This window comes from Hirundo rustica, chromosome 5 (genome assembly GCF_015227805.2).
Source record: "Hirundo rustica isolate bHirRus1 chromosome 5, bHirRus1.pri.v3, whole genome shotgun sequence".
Lineage (NCBI taxonomy): Eukaryota > Metazoa > Chordata > Aves > Passeriformes > Hirundinidae > Hirundo > Hirundo rustica.
Genome location: NC_053454.1, coordinates 51,278,203 through 51,304,010, shown reverse-complemented (window position 1 = coordinate 51,304,010; position 25,808 = coordinate 51,278,203). Strand labels below are relative to the sequence as shown.

General features: G+C 39.9%; 1 protein-coding gene across 14 annotated transcripts in view; it reads left to right on the top strand.

Annotated features, from left to right (window-relative positions):
* BMPR1B (bone morphogenetic protein receptor type 1B) overlaps positions 1–25,808 on the top strand; it is a 238,690-nt gene that overhangs the window by 184,262 nt on the left and 28,620 nt on the right. For 10 of the 14 annotated variants that reach the window (XM_058420736.1, XM_040065499.2, XM_058420737.1 and 7 more), the window contains one exon: positions 671–810. The exons of 2 other annotated variants lie outside the window; for them this stretch is intronic. In XM_058420736.1, the coding sequence (XP_058276719.1) occupies positions 792–810 (19 nt within the window). In that variant the 5' untranslated portion in view covers positions 671–791. Of the gene's footprint in view, positions 1–670; positions 811–20,933; positions 21,014–25,808 lie in introns of those variants that run through there. 2 more of the 14 variants (XM_040065503.2, XM_040065513.2) reach the window with 2 other exon arrangements.

Below are 25,808 nucleotides of genomic sequence, written 5' to 3'. Positions count from 1 at the left end.
CCCAGAACAGTCTGTTGATATCTCCTGATGCTGTAGCTGCTTTCTCATAAATTATTACACTGATGACTCACATTAAGTCAGTGACCTCCTGTCTGATGCTGCAGATTATTGACTAGCCGGTTGTTCTCCATGTTGCATTTGTGCGCCAGATTATGACAGTTCATTATTTGGACTTGTCCTTACTGAATTTGTGGTGTGTCAGAAATGGCTCATATGGATTTGTCATCAGTGCACATTGTTCCTGTTGTTAATAACTGCTGCTATTTTTACAGATGGTTTGTGAGCAGGTCGAAATTACAGAATGTAATAATATTGGTGGCAGCCCGTGAAAATACACCTTCAGTGCTGCCCGGGGAGGGAGCTGGAGTTGGCAGGTGGTAAGGAGGATGGGGAGAAACTGTCCTGCTGCTTCTTCTGCTAGGGAATTAGGAAGAAATTGTGTGGGAAGCTGGGACCACTGCTGCTCTTGTTCTGGTCGGTGTATCTGCCCCCATTCTCATGTGAGCAGTTCCAGCAAGCCTGAATTTCTATGGCTCTCATGTAGGCAGGCTTTCATGCCAGAGGGCCAGTGACTGCTTCCCCCATCAATGGACTGCTTCAGTCCTGAAGAAGTTCCCTGCAGACCTTTATTGCTGAAAGAGCAGTAACGTGAGGTTTTTTTTTTAAAAAGGCAGGTCGTGCTTGGCCGAGGAAGGAAGAGCATTGTTGGCAAGGAGACTTGGTGGTTCATCCAAACCTCAACTTTCATTTAAGCTGCTCAAAACGTGGAACAAGCATTAACTGCTGCAGTGATGCCTCCCCGACCGCATGGTGAGTGTGAAGTGATGCATTATTTGCTGTCTTGTTCACAGCTAGTTCAATGCTGAAGGTGGGAGCTTGAACTGTGAAACCCCTGAAGGACACTTTTGCATCAAGAAATGTCCATTCTAAATATTTGATTAGAGTATTTTTCCTTTATCTGTGAGGTATCCAGCGCTCAGCTGTGGGCAGAGAACAGCTCCACTTGGGGAGGCTGAACCCCCGCAGCAGCAGCTGCTGCTCTTTGCTGTGCATTCCTGGAGTCAGGTGCTGCTGCCACATCCCTGTTGTGCTCAGGGAGGTGCTGCCCCACTGGCACAGAGGGAGCCTGGCTATCTCACAGGATGTGGAGGGAGATCAGTGCCGTGCCTGCTTCGTGTCATCTGCAATTCCACATGTCAGTATTCTCGCTAACCTTTTCAAATAATGCCAACAATATATGATTGACATCTGAAACAACACATTTGTTCTTAGCAGCAAAGACTAGACCCAGAGTAACTTATTGTAAAGTTCTCTTTCCACCAGACAGCGATCTATATTGAAGCTTATTAAAGTCATGTGTTCAATTTTTTCATAATTGCCCCCATTCAAACTATGGCAGGCAGCCAGTAAAGCACTAAGTGGAAGTTTCTGTCAGTCCACCTGTCTATCTGTAGCTAACGAAGTGTGCCGGTTTTTGTCTTGTAGACGTTACACAATTCATTGTCAGAGGAACTTGTTATATATAGACTTAAAATAAATTAGTTCGAGACAAGGCCAAAGCCATTCAACTCTACTTCTTTGTATAGCGAGTCATGTATTTATTATACAGAGTGACACATTAATACTTTGTTTGGGTGGAGAGCTTATTCTTAAACAAGAACAGGCAATTCTGGTTCTTGGCCATATCCATCTGTTAAAAGTCCTAATTAAAAAAGACGACATCCTGTGTAGCATGGCTTTCATCAGGGGCACGCACCAATCTGGATTATGGGCTCTGCTACTTCCATTGATGGGTTAGTTGGAAGCTCTTCAGGGGATGAGCAAGGCTTGCCATGTTTTCAGGCCCTTGTCCTCTGTTAAAGCCCAATTTTCAGCAGAGGTTCCCTTTTGTTACGCTTCAAACCATAGGAGAACATCAGCAGTTGCCTCCCATTAGCCTTCTTGGAGAACTGGGAACATAATTTTACAGTCTTCCAGGAAATAAAATCTTCTAGGAAATAAAAGGAGGTTTTAAGTTTACCACTCCTGATCTCTACGAATAACAGGTATGCAGCTTATCAAACCTGTAATTAATTCACAGTTGGAAGAGCCTCCAGGATAGAAACTTGACTGCAGGAGAAGCAATGCTAACAAAGCAAAGGGAAAAAAACCCCAAAACTGTCCTGTTTTCTATCAGGGAAATTAATCTTGAAAATTTTCTTTGCCTGTGAGGAGATTGGCAAAGACAGCTGTTGCTTCATCCTGGAAAATGGCCCAAAAAAGGTCTGCATAGAAAGATCTTGCAGTGATTTCATTATAAGCAGTGAGTTTAGCAGCAGCTTTCTGGGTTTTCCTTTATTCTGCTGTAAGATTCAGGTGTGCTGGCACATATTCATAGAAGGAAATGAGCAAGCCAGCAGCTTGGCTTTCTGGCCATTTGCGGTGAAAAGCTTCTGGATGAGCTAAGACAATTGTTCAGTTGAGTGATTTCAGAGTAAGGCTGACGCCTTCATTTTGGTGATATCCAACCTGTCAGCACATGTTTTCCTTGTCCAGCCAGTTTGTGAGCAGCAGAGTACGGTGTCTGGTCAAGCCTGAGGGGGAATAAAACGTAGCCTCCCTTGGATAAACTTTAGGCTGCCCCTGATTGCTGTTACAGAGAACCTCTTATTAACAGCTCTCCTGGAGGAGTTTTTCTGATTAATTTTCCCTGATCACCTTCCTCAGAAAGGTTATGTTAACACAAGCTTCTCCCTGCAGAGTCTTGCCTCTTTTATGGCTTTTGATTAAGGATCTTCAGCAAATCTCAAAATTTTAAAGAATTTGTATACAAGGATGCAATTCACCTTCCTTTTAGGTATTGCTAGCTCTATTTTTGTTGCTGGGAAACTTGGGAAAGACAAGAAAGGAAAGGAAGGACGAGAGGAAAGGAAAATTGAGCCGGTTGCCTGTGGTTAAATTTTTGGGTTAATTCTTGCTGAGATGGGGTGTATGGCTCATGTCAGGTGACTGGGCATATGACCTGTCCTCTGCTTGATGGGTTTTCTGGTTCTAGGTGTTTTTGCAGGCTGGATTAACTTCTGTGACCTGTTTTTTCAGGGTGAACATAAATGTGACTCAGACAATGTTAGACCTAATCAGGATTAGCTCCTTTGTTATTTTGCCTACGAGGATGACTGAGGTGACAGTTTACTGTTTGATAGATAGGACAAAACACTGCAGGGTAAATTTACACACAATTAAATCCAGCTGCTTTTCCCAGCAACGCAGGAACTTGTCTTTTATTCCAGTATGCAGTGTGCACATTCAGGCAGCATGCAGAAGAGATGAGATATAATCTCCCATCTTTGCCCATGCAACAACATTCATGCTTCTTTGGAATATCTGTGTCTCAATATATGCACATTAAATGCATTGGGTGGTTGGAAAAAACATCCTGATATATTGATGATATATTAAATAATCTGAAGACTCTTGTAAAATTAAATACTAACATTTCTTCATTCTTTTCAGGACCTGGAGAATGGTCTTCTCTACAAAACAATGTAAAAGGGCCTTAGCAATGTATCTCATTTTAACTGAACAAGCATGATTTGTCTAGGGTTTTTCACACCACTGTACTATTGGGTTCTTTAATCATGATAGTGCTTCCTTAGATCACTGTGTTGTTTTATACCTTCTGGAGGAAATGCCAGAGCTTGGAGTTTCATTTTCAGCACCTCCCACAATATTTCTCACATACACTGAATGTATCTGCTTGCAAATGTGTCCGTCAGCGTCTATTCAGTGTATGAGAAACAGCACTGGACTTGAAGGCTGCACTTTTGTCAGCACTTAAAAGACTGAGATGAGAACTGGAGTCTCACTTGAAAAGAGACAGTGGAGACATGCATGGGCAGTTCAAAGCCCAAGCAATTAGACTCAGAAGATTGTCACCCCAAATTGTCATTGGTTCAAACATTTTTAAAATCATGAAATAATAGATATTATTTATTGTACAAAATCCCAGCAAAGGGCAGCATCCTGTCCTCACGCAAAAGTAGTCCCAGTGTATTGTGAGAAACAAAAGGCAGTGTTTTGACCGAGAGGATTTCACCTCTCTCTTTCTTCTGTTGAATAAAGGTGAACTTCTGGGAGGCAGAAAGGTGATAATGGAGAAGGAATTCACATAGCTGTTTTGCCTCTGATCTGTAGAGCATGGAAGTAAATCCTACTGCCAAACACTTGAAACTAACCCCCAACATAAAAAAATTGAATCCATTCTTTTCTGCACCTTCGCTGCTGTTTTTATACAGTTGGTAACAAGATGGTTGAAGTATAGACACAATCCAGCGTGAGCAAGTTTAATTTATAATGCCATTACAATGGGCATTTTACTTACAAACACCATTTTTTAGGTTATAGCTTCCATTTAAAGTTACATAAGTGAAGGTTAATATCTGAGCTGGTGAATAAAGAGGGGTTTCTTTTGTAGGTGGTTTTCGGCAAAGTTTAACTCTCATTCTAGTCATATTTTCTTTAGCCTTCTCGTATTATTCTACGGGGAACAACATGCATGCGGTCTTACCCTAGCAGGATGTACTAATGCAAAGTACAGGTCTCTATGGAGAATAAAGGCTGTTGCATGAGTTGGTCCCATTTTCAGGGACTAATATTTATGAAAAATAATACATTACACCATTCAAAGTGGACCTGTAGGTTCCCTTTGCAGCACTACTCACTGCAGCCGGTAGCAATTAATTAAGATTTGCCCCATAGATTTTACATGTTCTTTACGTAAATATTCGTTCTGTGTAACAGCAAGATATCCTACAGAATGTTGCTCATGACTGACATTTTGAACACTAACTGTTGAAAGACAGGGACAAAAATCTGGGCATCTGATACATTCTGATCTTGAAAAGGTATTTAATACTGTGGAAAATGTATTTCTGTTGGTTTAAGTAATGACCTTGCCAGGTGGGCTGAAAGCAGAGGAGACGGAGAAGGAGAGACAAGTTGTTGTTAACAGTGGTGTGCTATGTGAAGCATGCTGAAGTTACCCTTAAAAGTCCAAACTGGGGGTGAGGCTTGCTGCCAGAACTGGAGAGCTTTTTTAAGGCTGCCCTGTAGTTTAGCAGAGACGTACGCATTAGGACTGACATTTAACCAGTGCTAAATTTGTCTAATGTTTGATGCTGAGGCTTACGATTGTTTTACTATCAAATGCAGACTGTATTAGCTTGTAGCCATGTTGTACAGAGAGCCATGCAGGTTTTGAAAGACATCTTTAAACTTTCTCCTTCGATACTAAACTCAAGCAGCCCTGTGCTAATAGAAGTGAGGCTGTGGGGGGAGTGAAAATGAGCTGCCCTAAGAAGTTTGCGTGGTGTGTGAAACTGCAGCACAGCAGTGGGAGAGGAGACGTGATCCTTAGCCAGCCTTGTTTCTACATCCCACCTGTATGATACGTTAGTTATTTCCTTCTCTCTTCCTTGCTATCTCTTAATAAATAAGTGGAAAGAAGCGCAGTCAAGCCTGCATGCAATAGAATGTTTTGAAAAGGCTTGAATGATTTGCTCTGAGGTTTGCTGCTGAAGGAGAGCTACTACACAGTTCCCTTCCTCTCAAAATGCCACTTTTCTGTGATTCCGTGGGAAATATGTGGTCTGTCCTACATGATACTTTTTATCCGGCAGGGCTGGCCCCAGCTGTGGCTGAAACCCTTGTTTTCACCTCTGGGATTTCATCAGGGTGAAACTGCAGCCTCCTTACATTAAAAAGAAAAAAATTTAAAAAAAAGAAAAACAAACAAACAAACATACATAAACAGACTGTGGTTTGCATTAAGCCTTCTTAAAACCCAGAATTACTTCTAAATGAATCATTGATATCTTTGTGAGACCAAACCTCTGATGTAGATTTGTGGGATGGGATTTCTGCTGCCTGCTGCAACGAAGTCTCGAATACTGGGAGGATGGTGGAATGCTGTCTTGTTTTAGCTCGGACCCAGCAGATCACTTTATTTCCACATCTAAATAGGGATTTTGTGAGTTTTTATCATAATTGTAGATACTTGACTGTCTCAGTTTGTCACATGACTTCCTGTACATTTTCTAAGTGCTGACTCTCCAGCATTTCCACTTTTGGGAGAAAATACACTTTACTTGGCTTTGTCTTGCATTTCTTTTTAGTCTAATGTGTGACCTTAGCATCCTATTAACATGTATAAATAGAATAGGAAATTCCCAATTTTCTGTCATTATTCTTAGTTATTTTCCTAGAAAACTGGGAAGTGATATGATGGATAGAGCTGATTGAAAAGCTAAGACAATTAAAAAGCATAAGAAAATTAAGACTGGAAGAAAAATGTTTGGGTTGGAGCCCAGGGTGCTCACAAATTTGAGTTACGCTTGACTAATAGTTTCAATTAAATAAGTGCAGGGTTTTTGAAATCGTGTGAGTACAGCTTGTTCTCAGTAAAATGTAAATACTTTTCTTTCAAAATAACATTTCCATGTAAACACTGACCTAGCTCTAAGCAACAAACCCCAAAATACAATGATTTCAAGAAGGAGTAAATAATCTAAAAAATAAATTGTGTGTTCTGAACAATATGCGTTCAAAATTACAATTACAGGTTGGCTAGAACTGGAGGAAGCTTCAGTAACTTACTTAAGCTTATTTTCAATTTTTGTTTTTAGTAGTTGCCAAACATGAAAATTCCTTACACGATCATTCTCAAGGTTTGGCACCCCTGTTTTATTGAAAAAAACCCCCCAATAAACAAAGAAGAAACCCCAAAAATACATAATGACTGACAGAGGGACCATCCAGGGAGAATTATTACAGAGGTGAGAGTGAAAAAGAGAGAGGGAGAGAAAGTACACAGCCTCCATCTGAAACCAGTTCACCCACATTTTAACTGGGAGATTTTCAAGGTTGCTTGATACTTCCATTCGAACTCCTCAGCAGGATTGTCTTCTCCTCTCACTTGTGGCACAGCATTATCGGTGATACTGCGTTCTTCAGGGATAATGCACTTGCTGTGCTGCTTTTCAAAGCTATTCTCAAGTTAAACAGAGCATCTCCCCTGCCATAAATGCAGATCACTCCGTGGCTGTTCCCTCAAACAGAAACTCCCAGGCGTCTCCTTCCACGAGCGCCCTGCAGGAACGGGAAGCACTTGCCTTATAAACAAACATGGCCCAGGGAGGCTGGCCCGCCGGCTTGCAAAAATAGCGTACGCCCAGGCAGGGTAAATAGTTTACATCTCCTTCGGCCTCTGGGTTGTGTCACAGAGCTGCTGGTTGAAAGGAGAAAAATCTACTGTGGCCTGAAGCACACGCCTTTGGAACAGGAGGATGGAGAAGTTGTGCTTTAGTTAGCTTTTTGTAGAGAAAAAAGACCTTAAGCGGCGTCCTGCAGACCACAGCTGCCAAAAGAGCATCACCGCGTCTGGTTTTGGCAAGAGGCATCAAAACAGTACGCAGAGTTGAAGCGTTTCAGACATTGTGTCCTATTTTTCTTTGCAAGGCACATGCAGGAAAATATTTGCTTCTAATTCATGACTCTGATGAACACAAAGTGCAAAAAATTAAATGTATGCAAACAATGGGATTACAGTGTGTAACCTCTCCTTTGCTGCCTAAATGTAAGCTGGCTGCCCATAGGCAAAGAAGAGCGAAAGATGCTCTAGAAATGTTTAGGTATTTTGGGAGGATGGGTCCAGAAAATAATTGTTTATCATTGTGCTTGTGTTATGTGGGAGGAAACATTGGTGACTGGGTTTTGATTGCTTAAATTGGAGGAGAGAGAACACCTGCCCAAGTTCCACCAGCCCTAGTTTTTCTTTCTTTACAGCTTAAATTGGATTATTTAGGTTTCAGTTTTCGTCACTTGTTTTTCTTTAACAATAATCTCTACGCCTTGGGGAACTCCCAGCGCATGCAATTTGGGACTAGAAGATGAAGAGGTCCCTCAACCAATGGGCTGCAAAATTAGGAGTGGGGAAACACCTGCACATCCCTGCTGGCAGAGGAATTTTGACAGGGGTGTTCCTTTTGGCAAAAACTGCTCCCTAACTGGTGTTCCTGTGGAGGTGCAGTCCTTTGTTGATACCCTAATTGCTGCAGGGTGGGTTGAGGAGTTCATAAGGAGGGCTTGAGCACATTGCCCTCCATCTCTTCTCCTTGGACCTTTTGTTGAGATGAAGCTGAGTGTCAGCCTGTTAAAATCTTACGGCTGGCTGTATTGGGGAAAGGTTGGGTCCCACTGTCAGACAGCCCTGTGATGTCATCCTGAGGATTTTGGTCATCCTCTGCTGGGGAGAGTGGGAAGGAGTATTGAGCTGACTTTGTCCTAGAGAAGGGTGCAAGTGACAGAAAGGAGGCACTGGTGGGATGATCTGTGTCTGCTGTAGGGCAAATAAAACAGCAAATATTGACATACAGGAAAACTTTGAAATTCTTCAGGGATGCAGAGAAGATATTTCTCAGGGAAATTTTCTAGTTCCTCTGTTGTTTAACAGATTCTTCCCTGCTCCCCCCACATCTCTAAGATGTGTGATTTCTGACTGTTTTTGAATGGGATGCTTCCCCCACCCCCGTTCACATATTTTAGTTTGAAAGCTCTCTAAAAGAAGTGTACCAAAAAAAAAAAAAAAAAAAAAGGATCTGTTTTATTGAACTTCTTAGAACTTCTGTAAGTAGTACTACATATAGATGGAGTAACGTGGCTATGCTGGTTTCTAGTAAGCATGTTTGAAAAGCATGTTTTTTTTCACCTTTAATTTGGCAGTATTTTGAACTATTCTAATGCAATGATCTATATAAAGTACATCTGTTCCTTGCTAGAAGTGTGCTGAGCCTCATTTTGTCATGATTGTTACGGGCAGAAACTGAATTTACCTTTGGCAGAAGCAAATACTCCTGAGAGTCCTAAGAAGGAGAAACTTTGCTGGGGAAGGAAAAAGTGGTCTTAAAACACTTGATTAATATTATTGCTGCATCTGAAACCATTTTATATTAGTAAAGGGAACCAGAAATATGATGCTAGAATACTGTTGTTCCTAATAATCTCTTTCTGAATGGATGTGAGGTTTTTAAGACAAGGGTTTTGACTCCTTCCCAAGGTTCTCTAGTATTTCATGGGTTACAGAAAAATGAACGTGAGATCCCAAAGGGATCCTGTAAATCTGTTACAGTGCATGCTGGTCTTTATTTCATCTTAATTTTTTACATCATAACTCCATTTATTATAGGCAAGAAAAGGGGGATTACTTCACTACATAAATTTTTTAATTGACTTTCTCTAACTGACAGAGAAAGGAAGAGGAATTCTCTGCAGGTGACATCTTGCCTCGAAATGCTAAACCCACTGCAGGTGACAGCAAAAGTAAAAATGCTTGCAGTAAAGCATGGGATTTCATTCTATAACTTTAGGATTTTTAAAGGGATAAAAATTTTAGATTGTGCCCTGTACTAAAGCTGTACAAACAGTTTGCAGGAATCACTGATTCCTTCCTGAAACACAGAGAGCTTTGGATTTGAGTCTACTCAATTTGATAACTCACATCAACAATGCTATTGAGACTAAAACTGAAGAAGTAGGGTTGTTTCTATCCTGAGTGTATCACCTACTGAAACTGCAGCCAGCAGGATGTAGAATAAATTACAAAGTTCTAATTCTGTTGGTTTTGTATTTAACTCTTTTTTTTATCCTTTCTTTAAATGTAGCATTTTAGGTTTGTTGATTTATTGCAATGATTTTCATTTAAGAAATTGTATTGCTGAGTAAGAAAAATATGTAGTACAAGAAAATGTGTTGGGTTTTTTGTTTTTTTTTTTTTTCTCTCAGAGTGTATTTTAGACTTTTCTGAATGTGTAAGTTTGTTAACTTTATTCTTTCAAGTATCTGTGAAAAGGTTTGTTCTTGCTTGTTTTCAGTTTAGGTGGTTAACATTTAGTGGAGAAGCCGTGTTTAGCCTACCAATACCTCCTCCATTTTTAGGTTTGATGTGAGCTTCATGTTTTTCTCATGTACGGGGTCAAGGTTTTAAACTCCAGATCTAAGACAAAGATGACAGCGAGTACCCATGCCATTTCCTGCCTCTGACTTCTCTTGGTACAGCCCAGCCACTGGAATGCGTGCCTTGTGGCTCTGCTCCTGAGGAGGCTCCGGTTGGTGTTCCTGGGTTTGTGCCGCGTGTGTTCCGTATCACTTCTGTCAGTGGACAGAGTAGGTGTTACCAGTGTGGGGACCTGCAGTGTTCTAAAGAAATGGTTTTTGGGTGAGATTAGTTAACTTTAGTGTATTATATAGAAGAACATTCCTAAATCTGACGTATTTTCTGACGTGACGCATATTTAAGTGTTTACGTTGATTTTCTGCAGAATGTGTTACTAGATCTTTGAAACGTGTTTCTGTGAGCATGGTGGTGACTCGAGAAAAATGTGAATTCTGTGCTGGAGTAAATCTACTGCCATTTTTTGTAAGGGTTTTTCTACTGTCTGGACATACAGATCAATCTGGTTCTTTAACTCACAGAGATTGAGCTTCTGTCCAACAGTTTCAGTCCAAGGGGAAGCTACTTTGGAAAGGAAAGCAGTGTAGAAATATAAAAAAAAATACTACATGTAGAAAAAGTGTGAATGTCTATAATAATCACATTCATCTTTAAAAATGGCTTTTACCCTTTTCCTTCTTCATCTGACTGGAACTCAGTGATAATGGTTGTTTTATCTGGTATGGTCCCCACCCAGGAAAGGACTTCAGCAAATCATTCCTCTGTTCAGAAGTTGTGTAGGGAATTGATTTAGCAGTGGTGCATTAAAAGAACAACAGTAAGAAATACAAGCTGAGAGGGAGTAATTTCAGATAACTTTATGGGTAAATAATAATCCCTGTGCTTATTTACAGAATATCCAAATACTTTTCCTTATTTCTTAGTTAAGGTTGATCAAACCAATAGTCAGGATGTGTAGGATGGAAACAACCTCTTATTTGTCAGACTTGACCACCAACACATTCTTTAAGAATTCTGCTATTTTATGGAAGAAAGCTGACTTTTTAGATTCTTTTACCCTATATTTGGCATCTATTTCCTTTCATATTTTGATGGAAAATGTAGCACAATTCATGCATTTAGGTATGCTAACAGTATCTGTAGTGAGTCACAGTGCATTGCACTAATGAAGAAGTTTCATTTTACATCTTTACCTAGCTGTGAAATACACTATTTTATACAAATGAAAAGTTGAAAGCTTGGGAAAATATTTTTCTTTCTCTCTGAAACTACACAGCATCTCAGCTTGAAACACATATTTGCTGTAGGCCCCTTGTTCTTATGCCTTGGAGTATTTTTAGAGATTGACTGGGGCTGAAAGAAATGAAACTTAGTGGGATGACAATTTTCATCTCTTTTTAAATAGATTAAAAGAAGAAAAGAGAAAATATATATAATTTCAATATTTTAAATTCATATTGGTGAACATAGTTATATTCTTTTAAGTCTGAACAAGATCCACACTGTTATATTTTGTTGGCATTAATTTAAACTTCTTTTTGATTTTTTTCTGAAGTCAGGGTTTCTAATTCAATTTTAATGGGTTAACTGAAAAAAGAAATAAATGTTTTAAAAAAGGAGATAAATTAAATCTTTAAAACTCTGTGGAGGAATTAGGTTGAGAAAAAATGAGAAGAGTGATTTGAAGAGCAGAATAATAAAATATGGGAAACATTCTTTTATTAATATTATAATTAATAAATATTAATTTATTAACATTATCATTAGTAATTATTTTATTATTATGTGCCTTATATTATAATCAAATATATGTGAACAAAATGTTGCACCACGGCCTTGTGTTCTTTGTGCACGAAAAGAATGTTTACGAGGATCACAGCTTTCATACTTACATTGCTTATTTTGATATTATCATATTGAATAGTAGCGCTGTTTTCAATTTTCAAATTATTTCATTTCCACAGTGATTTGTTCAGGGGAACTAAGTCTGTGTTTCCTCAGTTTAGAGACCTAACTGGTCAACTATTTATTGATATATGTTGCATTTAGATAGAATGTGTATCTTATATACTTAATATATAAACTATATGTTTGCTTGTTTATATTTCTTTCAAAATATCCAATCTAGATGGAATTAAACTGGTAGAAAGACGATGGATGCATGGCTTGCCTTCTCCCAGTGCTTTTGCCTGCGTTTTCTTTTCCTGGTGTCCATGTTTCTGACAATCTCATGGGTGTTTGTACTTCGAACAGCAGGCAAAAGAATCACTGGGAAATACAGCACTGTTTGGACTGCTTTCTCCTCTGAACTAGCAACTCATTGTACAACTGGTTTTATCATTTCAGTTTATGTTTCATGTTATTATCATTTCATGTTAATAGAGCGCGTGGTTAGGATAGGCAGAAATCCTCTGCCTGCCTTTCCGTTCTGTATTTCAAGTCTCAGGGCATTCAGGATAATCTGGATGGAGCTTGGGAATAAGGAGTCTCTGCAGATGGCATTCTTCTGTCAGTCTTGTAATAAAATTTCTCATCTGCAAAACAGAAATGGTTTTAAAAGAACATAGCTGTTCACATCAGTGACTTGCAGATGGGCAAAGTGCATCATGGAGCATCTGGGATGAGGTGCCACAGGTATTCTTCTCTTAGGGAAGAGGACCCACTTTTGGTTTCAGCATGTCATAACCTCACTCTTAGGTTTTGTTACTTCACTGGGTGCCTGAATGCAGACTAGCTTTTTTTGGCTCTGCAGTGAAACTGGGTGATTTGTGGCATGTTCAAGTTTTTTAATTATTGTAGTGGCAAAGACAGTTCGTGTTAAAAGAGCCGGTGCGATGTCGCTGAAGGCAAAAGGATTTTTCCAGGGAAGAGCAAAAGGCCATTTAAGGAGTGTGAAGAATTGCAGGTTCTGAAAAACACCTGCTTTGGAATAGTCCTCTTAATTCACTTGGGTTTTCCTGATTGCTAGGAGGAGTCACTCATAGAGATCTATCAAATCCTGTTGGGAGAGTGATCTCCTTTTTTATTGGAACAAACACTCTGTCTCTCTCTTTTTCTTAATCCATATCATAGTCTTTAGGACATTACCACCATATGATGAAACTCAATATTTTTATTGAATGTATTGTGTAATGCCAGTCTACCTGAGTAGGAGAAATGATACTGGAGGGAACATAAAAGGAGTTTCTTTTCTCTTTAGATGGGTGTAGGAGAGTTCGATATTACCGGAAAAACTGCTTTGAACAATGCTGATAAAGAAGAGGCTTAATGAGGCTGGGGCTGTATGCGGAAAATTAGTCCGTATTAGGGTATTATTCCTTCAGGGAGCGTTTATAATGCCGGCAGGAATGTGGGAAGGGGGGGTGGATCAGATTCCGGCACAACCTTGCAAGCTTTCAGCTGCCGATGCTTGGTGCACCTGCATGTTCCCCTGTCTGACCTCAGATCTGGCTCGAAAATCTCTGGCATCTGGAAGTGTGAGGAAAGATCAGGTTTTTAATTTCTGTGTGTGGGGGAAATAAAAAAAAAAAAATGCATCCTTGTTTTTTTAATCTTAGAATGCCTTTTATTTTACATCTTTTTAAAGGATACTGGAAACTATTTTGTGGGGATGCTTTTCAGTGGTTTGAGGTTGAGGGGGGTTTTTAAGCTTGTATCTTAAAGATCTCATAGTGGTATGTCCAAATAGATGAATAATACTCAGTTAAAAAATCTGGTTAGTTGGCAAGACTCGAGAAATTAATTTCATACTCTTTTGCTTATCTCAGGAAGAATGTTCTCCTTTAGCAAGTGCAGATTCGAACATGACAGCTTAGGCATTTATCTCATTTGTGGTGGTCTGGAATAGCATCTCATTTTCAAATTGTAGCGATATGGAGATAAAATGTAAATACTGCTGTATGAAAATTGCCACTTCATAACCTTGTACATCATCACTGGTAGCTGCGGTAGGATCTTGCAAATTGTAAGTGCACGTAATTTACACTGCTTGGATTTAACTGTTTTGTAATTACACTTTGATTTGTATTTTTTTATCAGACATGGTGGGGTGGTTAAGCTGTGCTGCTTATGAAGTTCCATGTGAGTAATTCCGTGGTATAGAGTTGTGCTTATTAAATGCACGGATTTTCTCTTTCGGAGTTTAAAAGCTGTTCGATTTGGCATCTGTAGCTTATTTCTTGCAGTCTACTTAATTGAATAGCTTCTCTGTTTATCTTAAAATGCAGATAAATGGCTTTCAGTGCAGTGTTTATAGCTTAATAGTTCCTGAAATGAGAGTCAACATTATCTCCTAGACTCTAGTAGTCATAACTAATGATCCCTCTGCTTACACTGTAGAGCAAGCCAGGAGACACTGAACTCTGCAGAGAGCAAGGGCCCTGTGCAGTGGGAGGATAGTTTGTATGTGATGGCGCCTGCTAGACAAGGCTTTCATGGCTCAGTGGTGTTAATTGGGAACCAAAACTTGTCCCTGGCCACCTCTAACCTCCAACCTCCTATTACTGAACTGTTCTAGGAATATGGATACAAACCTGAGGGGGTGTTGACAGCAAACAGGATTCTCACTTCCCTCATCATTCAAGGTGAATAATATCAGACTGCTCTTATATTTGCTTCAGTTTTGCCCATCAGAACACATTTTGCAACACAAAGTCTTTGCAGAAATTTGGTATGTTTTAATGCTCGCTGGCAGGCAGCCTAACAAAGGCATTGTGTTGAGGCCTGGAAGAGGATGAGAAAATAATTAGGCAGCTGGCAATTACTGTATTTTGTTCTAGGCCTTTTTATATGACATTTAAATTATTTAATGAAAGAAAGATGGTTTTTTTAATATTTTCCTGACCTTTGGCTTAGTTGTGAATGGAGAGTGGTAGGCTTTCCTTTGTAATAGGGCTAAGTGCATGCTTAGGGAAGAGAGAAGGGAAAGAAAGAAAGAAAATGAAGTAGATTTACCACTCATCGGTAATGCTCTGTTATTATTACCTTCGGAAAAAAAAAAAATTCCTTGATGATCCATCAAATTTAAGTAATATGGGGAGTAGCAATATCTCACGGTGTTAAGGGTTAATATCCTTCTACATTCTGTCAGCTTGTCAATATGACCTTTTTCTGAGTTTTTTAACTTGCAAGAAGAGTATTTATTGGAAATCGCGGATGTAGGTGTTGTGAGGTGGATATCACCTCTGAAGTGTTTCAGCCAGCAGTGTTCTGGTTTCAAACAGGCCATCTAGCAGGAAGCTTTTGCTGGGTTTAGGTGAAGTTCAGCTAGTGATACACAAAAGAGTCTATGTCCCTAATTCCTATGTCTCCAAAGCCATCTGGTCCACTGTTTTGAGAGCTAATTAAATGTAAACGTTTAGGTGTGTGACTGGTTGTAAAAAGAACTGTATATGAAAGCTGTTCCTACTTAAAGACACTTACATCAGTCTTGTTTATGCTCCAGATTCCATGTTTTTCGTAGTTTTTCTGGGTGTTCACATTATCTTAGAAGTAGGTTTTGAGCTTTGTGTTGGCAGAACAGCAGGCTGGTACAGAGCACGGTCTGGGTAACACCACATGCACTGCAAAGGAAGGCCGCAGTGTGCAAAGAAAGAAAATTCAAAACACTCCTTACAACTCTGCAAATTATTTTGTTGGACATTGCCATGAATGAGCTCTAGGAGACACAAGGCAGAATGAGCAGGATGCTCTCAGAGAGTTAAAGATTGCTGCCAGGAGCACCAAGCAGTTTCTAGCACAGGACCATGATTCAACATTGTGTTGGCAGAAATTTAGGCACCGTCTGTCTTTTTCACTTGGTACGTGTGGTCTTAATAGAGTTACCGGTAGTTCTCTAAACTAGGGATGAATCAGGAGCAGACCAGAATACGGAGGAGAAAAAAATTAGCCATTGTCTCTGCTAGTATCAAGTAGCTTTGAAAAAGCCTGTGTAAGGCTCCAAAAAAGGAATTAAGAATTTGAAAAAAAAAAAAAAAGCAAATTTTTTGAAAGAGGAAATTGGAGGCAGCTTTTATATTTTGATGTTATGTTGTATAAAGTCTTGCTTCTTTTTACTCTGTGATCTAGTCAAATATGTAGATATCAAACTTGTTTCAGTCAGCATCTTGAAGAGTTAGCTCTTCTGTAGGAAATCAGTTGAAAGTTCATATAGTTATGGATTAGTTACGAGCATTTTCTCATAGGCATAAAGCTCCTATTTCTTTGGAAATAATCCCATTGGTAAACAGCAGCTGCAATAAACCTTCCACCAAGAAATTTGATACATGGTTCTGAGTATGCAGATATCTCCTTTTTTCATCACCAGTTTCCAAACATGGAATTAGATTAGGGAATGATCAAGCAGAAACTGAAGTATCATTTTGTAGAGGAGAGCATTTCAGTGCAAACGCTGTGTGTTGTGACTGTAATGTCTGATGTTTACAGCTTAATATCATAAAGAAACATTAGTAACAGCACCTGTTGGTCATCAGTAGTGCTCTCTTACATATATACATCTTATATGTGTTATGCACATATATATTCTGTTACATAGTTACATGCTACCACAGAAATGATAGATGTTATATGAAGGAGGTGTGGTATATTATGACCATATTATCTGGAATAAATCCTGATTACTAGGTTAATTTAACTAAATTGTTTCAAGTATCTGAAATAATAATCTAATCCATGTGGTTTTGTTGTTAAATATTATTGTTTTGTTTTGTATAAATATGTGTGGATCACAGTTACAGGGAATTTTTAACAGTGGTTGGTCAACTTGCACAGCAAATACCAGGATCATAAAATGCTCTGAAATGGCTATGTAATCTACCTTGAAATGAAATTCTTGCTGTTGTTCCATGATGGGACCAAATTTTGATGCTGTTTGATGCAGTTTATCAAGGTTCTTGTCTTTTTGTTTGGTTGGTTGGTTTTGGCTTTGTTTCGTTGTCTTTTTTTTTTTTAATCTTTGTTTTTGTTGGTTTGTTTGGGTGTGGTTTTGGGGGTTGTTTGGTTTTTGGTTTTATGGTTTTTTGTTGTTTTTTTTTTCCCTGTTGTTTCTTGGTTTTGGTTTTTCTCTTTTGGTTTTGTGGAGGTTTTCTGGGTTTCTTTGTGATGTGCTGTGATAAAGCCTATGTATCCTAGTAGCAACTTCGTGACCTCTTTGGTGGCTCTTTCTCTGAAAAAAAAACCCCGAACAAATCCCAAATTGCTGCTTGCATGCCATTTCTTTTCATAGTCTTTTCTCAGTTGGCATCATTTTTTTGTGCCATGAGAAACCTAAAACCCCATCAAAACCTTCTTGTGGTTGCTCTCATCGGCAAATACGTATTGAATTGGGTAAATGAGGGCCAGGCCACTGTGGCGTATCCTGTATCACGAGTAGTCACGCTTTAAAGGGAGGTGAGGAGCAGAAGGCTCCAACTTCAGTGTGCATTTTACATACTGAACTTGGAAGGCGTTGCTAACCATCTGGAAAGAGTTAGAAATTCTGCGTTGCTCAGGATCTTTGTTTTATTTGTACTTCCAGGATTTTCTTTTTCTTTACCTTTTTACTGTCACATCCTATGCAGCCCGAATACCCCTCTGCGCCCGGCTGAAATAGTAATTGTTTGCCAGCTTACAATCAAAGGGAGCACAGAGGGAAACAGCTGAGCCGTATTAAGCAGAGGCGGTCTGGACTACATTTCTCTACTGCTGAATAACACGCCGCAGGTGCAGGATTAGCCTGGCCTACGGTGCTGTGTTTGCTTAGCAGAGCCACCCTTTGCCTCCTCACATGACTCTCATCCTCGGGGAATCTGGCGGCGATGTAGCGAGCGTGCGGAAACTCCGTGTAAGTGGAAGGCTTTAGCTTTTCAGCTCACAAAGCACTTGTGCTTCCCCCCCCACCCTCGTCTTTCCCTTTTTCTGATTTTTTCCTTTCTTTTATTTCCTTTTTAATTTTTTTTTTTTTTTTAAGCCTGGTTTGATCAGAACACTTAAAAAACTGGGGAAAAAATAAATAAAACAGTGAAGTTCCATGGGTTCTTCAGAAAGGTTGGAAAGGGACTGAAGAAAAAGCAATCTTGCTGGTGTGCTGGCAAGATGTGGGGCAGCAGGGAGCCAGCTGCTTGCGGTGCACAGGGTCGTGTGTTTGCAGCTTTGGTTCCTTTGCAGGGACACACACACTCTCTGGAGATTTCCTATTCATTCACTTGGACTGGGGGTCAGAGTTAGTACAGTGTCAGGAGGCCAGTGCAAGCCTTTAGGTGCACTTCGGTTTAGATTTAAGGGGAAAGGTGGTAGATTTACAGAGAAAATACTGCAGATAAAACAAAAGATTTCCTGTTTTCCTTTTTGGTGAGGATTGAGGAAGAGATTTTTAGAAGAACTGGTACTTGGAAATCAGCCTGATCTTAAAATGATATTTCACTTTTTCTCCTTTACATTAACCTTTGGATTTGAAGTTAATTTAAAAATAAATGTTTTGGCAGTAATAGGCTAATTTTGGTGCCAGGTTTGTATTGTGGGCATGAATTTCAGTGCTGGGACTGGTTTTAGCCGTAGTGATCGTCATGCTTCTGTCTAACTTTGGTGATATATAGTGCCTGTGGATGTCAGTAATGCTTATTAAAATGCTGCATCTGTACATTTCAAGTACTAGTTAATTGGAAATACAGCCAAATAATAAAAACAAATGTACTTTTTCTTCTAATCATTGCTGTTCATATCTGGCTGGATACTGAGAAAAAATGTTTTACATTTGATGAGAATTGTAGAGAAATCTGTAGGGAATGAAAGAAAGGTGGTCATGCGTCTCTTGAAAACTTCTGGTCAAGGAGAAGAGCGCGTGGGATGTGAGCTCACCAAGGGTGTTTGCAGTGCACATTTCTTAGGTTTTGAGGTTGTGTATGAAGTGTAGCTGTGAAGATACTCCTGTATCACGTTGGGAGCAAAGCAAAGCAAGCAAACACAGGGGGGCTGAGGGCTGGTTCCTCCTCTTGCGGAGTCCCGAGTGGGTGGGCAAGCATGGAAGCCTGTTGGTGGGCACTGGTTGATGGGTTGGTGGCAGTGTCACTGGCATGGGTGGCACACACCCCCTTCCTGCCCAGACGTGAGCTCTGGAGCATTCAGAGAGGGAAATGCTTTCAAAAGGCTGCTCCAACACTTCTGGAAAACGGTAGCGCTTATGTCTCGGGTCAGAATTCATCACTGTTGTTCCATGTGTGCAATCAATTTCGGTTTGCAGCAGAGATGCGTTCCTCCCCATCTAAACGGATTTGTTTGTTTTCTGTCAAAGTGAGTAAGTCAGTGACACTTTCTGTTGCATTCGGCCGTGTTTGCAGAAGATAAGGCTTGTGCCTCAGCCCTCGTTCATCAGCACAAAGATCTTCTTCATCGCTTATGGTTTCCACACATGCAGTTCCAATGCCTGCGCAGCGTGTGTGGTGAGGCCAACAGTAGCAGCAGTCAGTTCAATGCAGTCCCTGCCTTGGCAGCTTAACAGGGCAGGAATTTATACTGTCACTTGTTCGGATGCTTAAAACTCTGCTTGGCCTGGTGACCTGTCAGGGTGGCATTTGCCTCCAGGCAGAAATATTCTTGGAGATTCTTGAGCCCTTCATTCAGCAACAGTTAGTTGCTGAGAGTGTTGGAAACACGCAGGATTTTGGGAAGCAGATGGCAATAATCCGTGAAAAATTATCAAAATACTAATTATTTTTTTCAGACACCAAATAATCTGTCCTTCTGGAAGATAGGCACTTGAGGAAAAGTTGGAAGGGGAGTTGGTAGGAAGCATCATCATCCCCACGATTTGAGAAGCATGATAAATTAATCAATAAACTGCATTTAAAGGAAGTTTTATATATATATGGCCCCAGAATTTGGGGGGAAAAAAAAATCAAACCAAAAAACATTAAAAATGCAACATGCCTATACCATAACAGCTACATGACAGTTCTGGTTTTGTGACTATCTAGCCTGTTTAATTTTTTCTTAGAAGAAGAGAAAAAGGGAATGATGCTAATGTAGCAGAAATTAGAAAGGAGTTGGTAATTTATGAAGTAGGTTGCTCTTTAGGCTGAGCTGGGGTTATGTCACATTTACTCCTGAACAGACAAACCCAGTCTGGGCACTTGCACCTCTGAATAGTGTTGGCACTGGTTTCTGCAAGCATGGCACATGCTAATTATATTTTAATATCCAGGTGCAGTCTTTGATCTTGAGGTGAAAATGGCTAGGTGGTATTTTTATCTTCCAGGCACTATTTTTGTCTCAGCCACATGGTGCTCTTGTGTTTCTTCTCTTTCGGAAAGGCAACGGGAGTGACAGTGATTTATTAAACATTTCTAAGAGAGCCATGAGGTCAAAGCTGTCTCTTGCTGTTTCTTTTAAATTCCATTGTCTGAATGCCTCAATCTCAATATCATCTGAAATGATAATAAGTAAAAATCCGCAGCTTGCCCAGTGCAATCTTTGCTGCTTTCCTAAAGATCAGATAGCAAAGCATGGGTTAGTAGCAATGGTATCACATTGCAAAGCTTCCCATCTGTGTATTCTTTCCCCTGTTGCTGCTGTTCAGTAGAGTTTTCAAGATCACTTGTAGTGACATTTGCATAATCTCCTGATGGTCACATTTGGTGTTTGCTGCTTGGAGCTGGAAGTATACGTGGTGATTTTCAGCTTAGAAACAGAAAAAAACCTACTGTAGGATGTTAACAATAATCTTCCTATATTTTTTTAAATATTTTTTTTAAACATAGAGTGTGGCGCAGACTGCTGTTTGTTAGTATCCAAATTGCCTTTTTGACATATTTGTGCCCTAATTTCTTCCCCCTGTTGTGAGTATAATTCAACCTTCGTGAATTCATGTTGACTACTCCTGATCCATTTTTTTGTCATTCATTTTGACAGAGATGGCCTCCAGAATGAGGTGCTCCGTCATTCTCCTTTCACAGAATATTCTGACTTGGAAGGCATCCTTAAGGATCATCAAGTCCAACTCTTGAGTGAATGTCCCATATGGGACCAAACCCAAGTGAGCTGATCTCAGGCATTAAGGTCAGGCTGACTGGCCAGTAGGTCCCTGGCTCCTCCCTTCTGCCCTTTTTGAAAACTGGGGTGACATTTGCTTTCTTCCAGTTCTCATGCGCCTCTATGGATTGCCACAACCTTTCAAAGATGATCATGAGTAGACTCATTCTGGTGTGTGCCATCTCTCTCACCATTCACAGATGCGTCCCATTGGGGCCTATGGACTTGTGGATATCAAATTTGTCTAGGTATTCACTAATCCAATCCTCCTTGACAAAGGGAATGTCTTCCTTAAAGCATTCCTTCTGGGTCAGAGATTCCTGAGGGACCGTATTGACACTGAAGACAGATGCAAAGGCAGCCTTCAGTATCTCTGTTTTCTCTGTGTCTCACATTGTACTTTGGATCTCACCTTAGTATTTATGAAGTATTTGAATTTAATTATTCCACATTGATAGCTCCAGTACCTTTGCTGTGTAAAATACAGCTCTTCAAAACAGATTAAAAATAAAGAAATTGTGGTGGTATCTTAATGAAAATTATGTGAACTACCTGCTCGTTCATCTTTGCAAATATTAAAGACTGACTTACATTTTAAAAGCTTTTATTTTGTCATTGAGCTTTTACACATTGAACCAAAGGACTGTAGAATGTAGAATTAGGCAAGATGTTTGACACAGTTGGGGAATATTTATTAATGGGGAATTACAGTGGATAGGGATAGACTTTAGTGATTCCAAGCTGACAGGATAAAACACTTTGCATGCACTTACCTTGGGAAATTTTAAAGTTGTCTTTTTTTCTGCTTTTTTATTATGTTGTGTTGGCGCATTGTCTCATGCTGTGAAAAACGTGCCAACCAATTCCCATTTTCTTCCAAATGAAAAGTATGTCAAAGACTAACTGTGGGCATCAGAAATGAGAGGAAAACAGACAGCAAATTTCATGTGCATTTTCCATGGGCTGTGTTACCAAAGAAGCCTTTGTGTTTGTAAGCTGTGAGTAGTATGGAATGGGTATTAGTTTGGAGGGACTTTTCTCAGTGGCTTTGTCACAGCTTGTTACATTACATGCTAAACTTTTTAGCCAATAATTCTGAAAAAGAAAGACATTGTTTAAAGTGCTGCCGGATGCTTGTAGCTGTAGTGGCGTTGAGCAGCAGTTCTGTGGATATGGACAGGAACAGGTTTTAAGAAAACTGCCTGGATGGGTTGTTTAAAAGTACATTTTATTTTAAACCTAATTTGCATTATGAATAGAAACAAAACCACCCCAAATTTTGAAATACACAGATGAGAAGGAACAACTTGTAGGTTTTCTGTATTTTGTTGTACAGGAAATCCAGCATAGGTGGGAAATGTAGGGTAAATCATACATAAGCCCTACAATGTTACAATTTTTGTAGTATGTCAGTTTATTACAGTGGATGTATATCACGGTACAACTGTTTTCAAACACAGGTTGATACCATTCTCTGTTTGGGCTCACTAGTGCAATATAGTCACACACTGAAAAACAAAGTGTACTGTTTTCCTTTTTCTGGTGTAATTAATGCCACATTCTGTTTACTGTGGTTTTGTATCAAAAATATGAAGATCTCAGTATCTGATATTTCCTTGAGTTTTATGGTAGCCTTGAATATCCAGCAAAGGGAAACTGTCATGATCCAGTTTTCCTCCTCTGTTACATAATTATCACCAATAAAAAAGTGTTTTACTGTTACCTCTTGACTATTTTACACTGTAGATCAGGCTGAATTAAGAGGTGTAACTTATTTCAAGTATTTTAGCTGTGCTGTGTTTTCATTGCTGACTATTTGCCAAAAAATATCCCATGGAAATTCTTTTATCTGGTAACTGTAAAGTACAGCGAGTGAGCAGTTACTTATTTTCCTTTCTCCTAAAACAATCATGTTGTATGGTGGTATAATCCTGGCCTGGTGGGAAGTCATCAGGCTGTGGTTTATGATAAGACATAGGAAACTAGCAGGGTGTTGCAAGATAGTTTTGTATTTTAATAAAAGTCTGTTTTGAGGAAAAGCATACTATGTAGATTAATGCAGGGCATAGATGAAGTCATTTTGTGGTTTAAAATTTCCATCTTAACTATTTTATCAAGTTGACTGATCTTCTTCTTGGGTTTGCATGGTTTTGTTTTCAATTACTGTTGAGACATTTTTGTATGAGTATCCTTAATTTCCAGTCCAAAGGAGCAGTTGAAACAGGTATTCCACGGCATGTAGAGCTTCTTAGGTGTGTGCCTTCTCTGAAGCAGTAAGCCTTGCTCCCAGTCAGAGGGTGCTGTGGCCACTGGGAAAACATGAATGGAAGGTACTGAACCAATCTGAGGCTTCAAATACCCTGTGTAGAAAGACAAGTAAGCACAAAACTGATTTTTTTTTTTTTTTCCCCGTAGCATCTGTGTGGAGAAGGAGCAAGTCTGACTTTTACTCCTTACAAACTCGTGCAAGGTCATGAGAGATTTTATTTTTTTCTCTGCATAGACGGCACATAAATCTCACAGCTGTGACACAGAAATCAATCTGTTAAGATAACTATTGCTAATTCTTCATCCTCCAGGAACAGGATGGCTTAAAATTCAAACCACAGAATACAGTGAAACAGAATAAAGAGCTTTTCACCTCCTGCATTACCAGACTTGTTGAATCGGAGCAGTGCCCAAAAGTCATTACCATCCAGTGGCTATGGGCCAGTGTGAAATGAGTTACTGGGCTTTATCCAGATTCTAGTGGAGAAATTTCTGTCCAAATCACATAACTATGGCTGCGGTTGGCAGGGGCTGAAGTTCTTATTGGCAGCCATGGCAGAGAGTTTGAGGGCTGAATGTACACTGAGAGACTGGCCCTCTAGATCAGATTTTTTTTTGGCACCTACACGAGCCAATGTAAAGCTTAAATATGTGATTTTCCTTTTTTGTGTGAGGTACCACTGCCTTCAGACCTGTCAAACCAACAAACAACAGCATTATTTAAAACCAAGTTAGAATTCATCCTCATAGTTACTTCATTTTCAATGTGAAGATCTGTGATCACTTCTCACACATTTAAAAAATTACAGCAGAACTCCCTGAAATGCCATGAAGGGGTTTGCCGCATGACAAAGTATTTTGCTGCAAATCTTAGTGCTGCTAGATGGAAGACTATATCCAAGAAGGATTAGTTTTGTTGACAGTGGAGGTTAGTAGAGATTTAAATTAGACATCGACGTTATCCTGTATGACCATGAGAGTGACTTTCATTTTACAGCGCTTTATTTTCATTGTTTTCCTTCTCCTGGATCCAGGATCTTTGTAGATCTTCCTGTAAAGGACCACAAAACATGGAGGGAGACACACATTAACACATGGGAAAAACAAAGCAGTAGCACGCTGCACTGAGTCCCCATTCTCAGGTAGCAATTCATGAGAGAGGCCATCACATCACAGTTTCCAGTGGTCCCAGTCCTAGAGAGGAAAATATTTCCCAAGAATAGCTCTCCAAAGAGACATCAAAGTCCTGGCAGCTGACTGCCAGTCCTTATGGTGGATGATGCTTTATAGGTGCAGGTGAATTTTAGTGGAAAAAGAGAGTTAAGCTGAGAAGCTCAGCTGAACTCGATGAATCTGTACCAGTCTGATGATGAACTTCAGGTGCTCAACTGCTTTGATGAATTCCCTATTGCAGTCAGTAAGTTTCTCAGCAGACTGAAATAACCTTATTTTTGATACCAGTGTTTCTCTGCTGTTCTCCCAAGCTGTGCTCAGTGCGTCAGGGGTAGGAAGCTGACCATGAGCAGATTGCAACAGAGTAGGCTACAGCAAAGAAGCATCCAAGCTTAAATAGCTCCAAATCTCCTGCTTTAAGGGCTCTAGGAGAGCTTTCAAAACCCAAAGGATTTCTAAACCCTAGACAGAGCCAGGTCTGCATGAGCAACATGTGCTTGTTACAGAACAGCAGCAAATGCAAGATGAGCAAGCTGTTCACCATCCAAAAGTGCTTTTCACACCTGAAATCAGGAGAAGCTTGTTGCCAAGCTGGAAAGTTCTCCCCACTTCTCTTGTGAGTTCCTTCCCACACGTTTCCTTTTGGGGAGGGCACTGCTGGAAAACCTTTTTGCGCTGCAGTCAAGGAGGCATAGAAGATAAGAGACCTTGATGAAACTCAGCTCTGAGTGGGAGGAGAAGGGTTCTTACATGCTCCACATCAGCTGGGTGAGACACCTGAATTTCAGAGGCAAAAGATCTGCCCATCATTTTAGCTAGCAGACAGGAAATAAAGGCATGAAAGGAGCAAGAGAATGGAGTGAGAAGAGTTTTACATTTTAGAAGACAGAAAAGAACCTGATTGAAAGTGTCTTATTCCTGCCTATTTTACTTTTGTTCAATTTAATATATTTGACACTGAACTGCAGTGATTTTATACTAGTTTTGACCCTGGGCATTAGGTGGAAGCAAAGTACTAGGCTACATTCCTAATTCCAGCTCATGGAAGGTGTAAATGTGAATGTCACCCTATCTGTCCTAAATTTTCCCAAAACCAACTACATCTCTAAACAGCCACTTACAATGTTTTGATGGTACTTCAGATTTTTGATTCCAGTTCAGCTACTTCCACATGTCTTGTTATATCTGAGAGTACAGCCAGGTCTAGGGGTGTAAGCTGTTGTTTATGGCATGTTTTGCAGCAGCTGTTCATGATCACATCGCCTCATATGTATTGGGGGACGACTGTCCTATGTGCTTCTTAGAAAAATGAATGATCTGTGCTTGTGTATATTATGAGGATGGTATTTAGCTGCCTAAATTTAACATGTTCAAGCACCAT